General features: G+C 32.5%; 1 protein-coding gene across 2 annotated transcripts in view; it reads left to right on the forward strand.

Moving 5' to 3' along the window:
• Positions 1-7,500, forward strand: part of LOC137648486 (fibronectin type-III domain-containing protein 3a-like) — an 18,516-nt gene that overhangs the window by 5,098 nt on the left and 5,918 nt on the right. For both annotated transcript variants that reach the window (XM_068381405.1, XM_068381404.1), the window contains exons 7-10: positions 3,729-3,946; positions 4,698-4,770; positions 6,752-6,867; positions 7,469-7,500. The exon at positions 7,469-7,500 is cut by the window's right edge and continues 146 nt beyond it. In XM_068381405.1, the coding sequence (XP_068237506.1) occupies positions 3,729-3,946; positions 4,698-4,770; positions 6,752-6,867; positions 7,469-7,500 (439 nt within the window). The remainder of the gene's footprint in view (positions 1-3,728; positions 3,947-4,697; positions 4,771-6,751; positions 6,868-7,468) is intronic.

Below are 7,500 nucleotides of genomic sequence, written 5' to 3' on the forward strand. Positions count from 1 at the left end.
TCGCAGGATGCTGTAAGCCCAGGAGCTCCAACAGGGAAAATAGCCCAGTGAGGAAAGGAAACAAGGAAAAATCAAATATTTTAAGAACAGTTACATTAAAGTAAATATTTCCTCTGTAAACTATAAAAACTTTAATAAAACAAAAAGACGAGAAATAAGATAGGATAGTGCGCTCGAGTATACCCTCAAGAAAGAGAACTCTTGCCCAAGACAGTGGAAGATCATGGTACAGAGGCTATGGCACTAAACAACACTAGAGAACAATGGTTTGATTTTGGAGGGTCTTTCTCCTAGAAGAGCTGCTTACCATAGCTAAAGATTCTCTTCTACCCTTACCAAAAGGAAAGAGGCCACTGAACAATTACAGTGCAATAACCAATTGTGTGAGGAAGATTTTTTTATATGGTTTTATAAGAAAATTATCAAAAATATCAGCCAGTCGATTTGCTCTTTACATATTTCATATTGATTTTTTTTTTTTTATTATTTCTCAATCAAGATTTATTCATGGATTCCCTCTTTCCTTTCGCGCTACTGATCTGCTTTCCTTCTAGGAGTCCTTGGGCTTGTAGCGTGGTAGCTTGGATAGTAATAATTATAATGACCAACCAATAAAAATCAAAATATTCGATTATATTTGGGCTTGCATGAGCGAAGGCTACCTCGCTGAACTGATCCCTTGGAAGCTGGTGTAAGTAGATATATATATATATATATATATATATATATATATATATATATATATATATATATATATATATATATATATATATATATGTGTGTGTGTATATATATATATATATATATATATATATATATATATATATATATATATATACATATATATGTATATACATATATATATATATATATATATATATATATATATATATATATGTAATATATATACACACACACACACATATATATATATATATATATATATATATATATATGCAGAAGAACCACAGGGAAAATGAAAATACAGAATATACACTTGAGTCCTGACTAGTTTCGTGATACTTCCTCAGAGGACTGATTTATTGAGAGAGGTTTCTTACATTTTATAGGGAAAGCAAAAGTACGAACATACATATAGAGATTTAGAGAACAATGACACTCCCTTACCCGCTACCTGGGCTTGACTCAGGTGTGCGTAGGAGGAGTCCGAAAGCTCGTTAGACACCTGCTAAAAAGGGTCATTTCTAGTGGCGGGTATATTCTTGTTTTCTTCTTATTTTATTTTCATTACAGTTATTTATATGTCAATGCGGTAGCCTTATCTATATAAATACATAAGCAAAACACACAAAATTACAAATATATATACATATATATACATACATATACATATATATATATATATATATATATATATATATATATATATATATATATATACACATATATATACACATACACACATATACATATACATACATACACACACATACATATACATATACATACACATACACATATACATATATATATACATACATACAGATACAAATACATATACATATACATAAATATTTACACATACACATACATATACATACACATACACATATACACATATATACACACACATATATACATGTATGCATATATACACATACATACCTATGCATATATACATTTATATGTATACAACATTAATATCATAAACATATAATCATGTATATATCAATACTCATATCTAGCATAACACTATATAGTGCCAATATACTTATGCATACTATATAAAATAATTGTTTCTTTTAATGAATGGTAGCTTAGGCCTAAATATTAATTTCACACCGACGTTAATTATTCACAATACATTCAATTCTACATTAAGTGGTTAATGTTTTTTTATATAGTTTACAAATCTCTTTACATATAAAGGCGTCGAGTTTATACATTCATGACCAATATTCAAGTTGTTTTCAAAGGTTTCTTTTATGAAACTGGACTCTATGATGTTTCTTTCTACTAAGTTATTTGAATGAACCAATTTCTTTGCACCTGACCAATTAATAGGGTGATTTTTATCTCTAACGTGGGCAAAGAGTGCATTATTATCTTGAGCATACCTGACACTTTTCTTATGTTGTTCAATTCTCTTTTCTAGAAAAGAGAATTGAACAACATAAGAAAAGTGTCAGGTATGCTCAAGATAATAATGCACTCTTTGCCCACGTTAGAGATAAAAATCACCCTATTAATTGGTCAGGTGCAAAGAAATTGGTTCATTCAAATAACTTAGTAGAAAGAAACATCATAGAGTCCAGTTTCATAAAAGAAACCTTTGAAAACAACTTGAATATTGGTCATGGAATGTATAAACTCGACGCCTTTATATGTAAAGAGATTTGTAAACTATATAAAAAAACATTAACCACTTAATGTAGAATTGAATGTATTGTGAATAATTAACGTCGGTGTGAAATTAATATTTAGACCTAAGCTACCATTCATTAAAAGAAACAATTATTTTATATAGTATGCATAAGTATATTGGCACTATATAGTGTTATGCTAGATATAAGTATTGATATATACATGATTATATGTTTATGATATTAATGTTGTATACATATAAATGTATATATGCATAGGTATGTATGTGTATATATGTATACATGTATATATGTGTGTGTATATATGTGTATATGTGTATGTGTATGTATATGTATGTGTATGTGTAAATATTTATGTATATGTATATGTATTTGTATCTGTATGTATGTATATATATGTATATGTGTATGTGTATGTATATGTATATGTATGTTTGTGTATGTATGTATATGTATATGTGTGTATGTGTATATATATATATATATATGTATATGTATGTATATATATGTATATATATTTGTAATTTTGTGTGTTTTGCTTATGTATTTATATAGATAAGGCTACCGCATTGACATATAAATAACTGTAATGAAAGTAAAATAAGAAGAAAACAAGAATATACCCGCCACTAGAAATGACCCTTTTTAGCAGGTGTCTAACGAGCTTTCGGACTCCTCCTACGCACACCTGAGTCAAGCCCAGGTAGCGGGTAAGGGAGTGTCATTGTTCTCTAAATCTCTATATGTATGTTCGTACTTTTGCTTTCCCTATAAAATGTAAGAAACCTCTCTCAATAAATCAGTCCTCTGAGGAAGTATCACGAAACTAGTCAGGACTCAAGTGTATATTCTGTATTTTCATTTTCCCTGTGGTTCTTCTGCATCTGAGCATCACGTTTTCCTGTGATTTTTACGCATATATATATATATATATATATATATATATATATATATATATATATATATATATATATATATATATGTGTGTGTGTGTGTGTATATATATATATATATATATATACATATATATATATTTACACCTTTCTGAGAATTGGCTATCTTAACGTGTTGAAAAGGTTTGCTTATCACCCTGACTAGCAAAGCTGTACTAGTCAGGGCCACCCATATAAGGTCGCCGTGCTGTGAGCGATCAAACATAGACCTCCCACTATCACCAATCCTCACTGACCAGCTTCGTGGTGAAAGCTGGCTAAACCCCCGACCATGAACAAAGACATGTCTGAGGCCTCAGTCCAGCAGTGGACTAGAAACGGCTGCATTTGTTGTTGTTGTTTTTATATATACTGTATACCTATATATGCACATGTATATATTAATTTCATTTAACTCATGTAAGCTATTTCTTTTTCGGTTCTTTTTCAGCGCCTGGAAAGGTAAAGATAATTCGAAGTGTTAGCGCTCACAGCTCCATCGATTTAGGCTGGGATCCTGCACCGTCTTTCCCCCCGACTGGAGATATAGAAGAGTACGTCATCAACGTCTACAAAACTCCAGATAGAACGTTTATTAGAACGATTCATACTCCAAATGAATCATACTTTATACACAACCTAGAACCAGATGTATCTTACACGATCTATGTAAGTAATATGTCCTCATGATATTTTCATTTACATGGCTGTTATTATTATCATTATTATTATTATTATTATTATTATTATTATTATTATTATTATAAAAAGAAATCAGTCACGCATTTGTTTCTAAATCGTAAAAAACGGTAAAAATCCTGGAATATATATTGCCAGATATTTGGCGTTTTAAAAAGGGATATCTTGACGTTAAGGAGTGATATTACGGTCACTAACCCGTATAAAGATAACAACAAAATAGGGTGACAATTACGGTCGCCTGTATTTTACTGAAATACGGCTGAGAACGGTATGTTTTTACGGAACATTTCCCCTTAAAATTGCAGGTTTTCTTGAACAGTGTATATATTATGAAACATTTTTATTCATATAATCATCTCACATATAACAAACAACTTAATTATTATTTAATTTTAGTGGCAATCCAGCCCCAATTGCCTTCATCTTCTACATTGTCAAAAAAAAAAAAAATAGAAATAAAAAAAACCGTACTATTAATCGGAAATTCTTCATATAAATACAGGCGAGCGTAATTTTACCTTACTTTGTTATTATCTACGTGTTGGTGACCGTAATATCACTCCGTGACGTCAATATATCCGTTCTTAAAATGGTAAAAAACCCTGGAATAAATGTTGCCAGGCATTTACAGTTTTTTTTAATACAGATTTTTAACAGTGATAAGCGAATAGAACAATCGATTACTACAAATCTGAACTCAATTTTCAAATCTTTACAGGTATCGGGAATCAACGAAGGTGTAGAGGAACCTGGGGAGGCTGCAGTAACTGTAATAGCAACTGTAGCTCAAAGTAAGTTCATTTTTACTTGTTAGTGTTCAGGAAGATTGCCACCAATTTTTTCAATATTAAAATATTGTGATTATCAAAATTCACGATAACAGAAGAAATACTGCATTTTCTTCTAGAGATCAATGTTTTTGGCTTATTGAGTTACTTTTACTAATTACCTTGTAACCATGAAAGTAAGAAGAATTTTGACAAAATATTTCGTATACGCATTCTCCATTGCCATACGAACCTCTGGGAATTCTTAACAGGATTTTTCATTTTTCGTCCTATATCCCCATATACAGGCATGCGAGCCGGGTACCTTAAACACTTCTCTAAGACATGTCCACAAATAGATTTTAGGTTTATTTTTGTAAATAAGTTTAAAATTAGATCGTTTTCTCGTTTTAAAGATCGCCTGCTGACTGCCATTAGATCATCAGTTATTTACAAATTTTCATGTCCAAACTGCTAAGTTTGCTATTTGGGAAGCACTTATCGTGCCAGCACTTCAAAGTCAGGACCGATAATCATATTGGAAAGTCGAGCAGAATGGGTCTCCCTCTTAGTAATCCAAAACACTCAGATGTTAGGGAACGTCAGGAAATATGTAAGTTCGTTTCACCAAGTGAGCATTTTAAGATAGTCAACTCTTACTCTTCAGTGAATCAAGAATATTTAAATCTCTTCACATGGAATATTTTATGCCTGACCTCAATTGCAATACCTCTGCTGTCCCCCTTTTCGTAACAGACTGATTTTTCATTCAATTTGTATGTATTTTTTAATAATTCTTTACTTATTTTATGTAAATTTTTATTTGAAATTGTATTGTTTCTTTTATTTTCACTTTAGGTAGCACTGATGATGACATTTAGAATGTCAGAACGTTTGCTATAAATATATATGTGGCGACATTAGTATTTCTGTTTCTCCTGAGAATAAGATTTCCTAGAAACGTCCCCATTTCTCATCTGGCTCAATCATTTTCATGTCTCTTCACATTAACAGAAGAGCAGGAACAAGTTATGAACTAATATTGATAATAACCCATTGGTAGACTCTCACAATCATAGATCCAAACAGGTCCTATATCTTGTTTGCCAAGTAGTTGAGTAGAGTTTAATACAAATTCTTAGTCTTGATCTAGATAACCTAGCCCCTGAGGGGGGGGGGGCAAGCCAGCCTCAGCTTGGTTGAGATGGATGTGTGGGGTGACAAGAAGAGAAAAGATACGGAATGAGGTAAATAGGGGTACCACAGGAGTTAGAGAACTATCAGATAAGATCCAAGAAAGTAGACTGAGGTGGTACGGTCATGTCATGAGAAGAGATGAACAGTATATTGGGAGGAGAGTGATGGAAATGGAGGTACAGGGAACGAGAAGGAGAGGGAAACCAAAGCGATGGTGGATGGACTGTATCGAGGATGACCTTCGATTAAAGGGATTAACCGGTGATGAAGTGTGGGACAAAAGTAGATGGAGAATGCTGGCCATAAACATCGACCCCACATGGAAGTGGGAAAGGTGCACACAAAGAAGAAGTCTTGATCTAGATGTTAATCTGACACTGTCGTTTAGTTAGTTCGTTATGCATGATGCATAAGTTTTCATAACTCTAACCATCCTTTGCATTCAGATCTTCCCTGGCAGTACCATCCTGCTCGTAATATTAGGTATAAAGTTAATTCTAGTAGCCCTGCCTTCTCCATTATGAGTCACAACACTACACAGTATTCTAAAAATTTTATTCTAGCTATGACCAAGTTGTGGAATGATCTTCCTAATCAGGCAGTTGAATCGGTGGAACGTCAAAAGTTAAAACTTGTTTTTCAAGTGTGCTCTTGTTATGTCCTTACTAAAATGTATTTTTTGGTCTATATTTTATTAATCTGAAAATACAATAAATAATATTTCATCTTATCTTCCATTAGAACCATCGCAGCCCAAGTTTTTTGCCTCAAATATATAAATATTCGCATGTGTATTTCTTTCTCACAGGACCAACCACTCCACCTTCTCTTGAAAGAATCTTTGAAGATTCTGGCTCAGTGACATACAAATGGAATAGACCATCGGACGTGGAGGGAAATATAAGCTATAAATACACATATGAGGTGAGATTTTCTTGTGGTTATTTAATTTCTCATAGATTATTGCTCTTGTTCATGTTGGGGGAAATGACTGCCTCGTATTACGCGACTCCTCGTGTTATGCAACTTCTTACCTTCAAGTTATACTGAGATTATTTTATTTCCTCTACACTGAGTCTCCCAACCTTTTGTATGACTTGTTCTGGAGTCATTCCTTTTAGGATAAGATCTTCAGCTAGACTTTGTGCGATTCAAGTATTCCAACATCCCGTGAAATACACTGTTAAAAAAAACCGTAATTTTGATCGGATATTCTTCATAAAAATATACTGTTCCCATCTGTATTTCAGTAAACTACAGGCGACCGAAATTTTTACTCTACTTTGTTATTATCTTTTACCGGTTGGTGACCGTAATATTACACACTTTAACGTCAACATATCCGTTTTTTTAAAACGGTAAATGACTGGCAACATTTAATCCAGGATGTTTACCGTTTTTACGGCGAATTTTAAGAGTTTTGTGTATCTGAAAAGAGATGGCTCATAGCATTCCTCCCTATGCAACCAGCATTTGTACTCAACGTACATTCATCTTTTATTCTTTTCATCTCTCTTCACCTCAGGTCAAACCTATTGCATGTGGCGAGGCGACAGA

The sequence above is a fragment of the Palaemon carinicauda genome, chromosome 10, assembly GCF_036898095.1.
Source record: "Palaemon carinicauda isolate YSFRI2023 chromosome 10, ASM3689809v2, whole genome shotgun sequence".
Taxonomy (NCBI): Eukaryota; Metazoa; Arthropoda; class Malacostraca; order Decapoda; family Palaemonidae; genus Palaemon; species Palaemon carinicauda.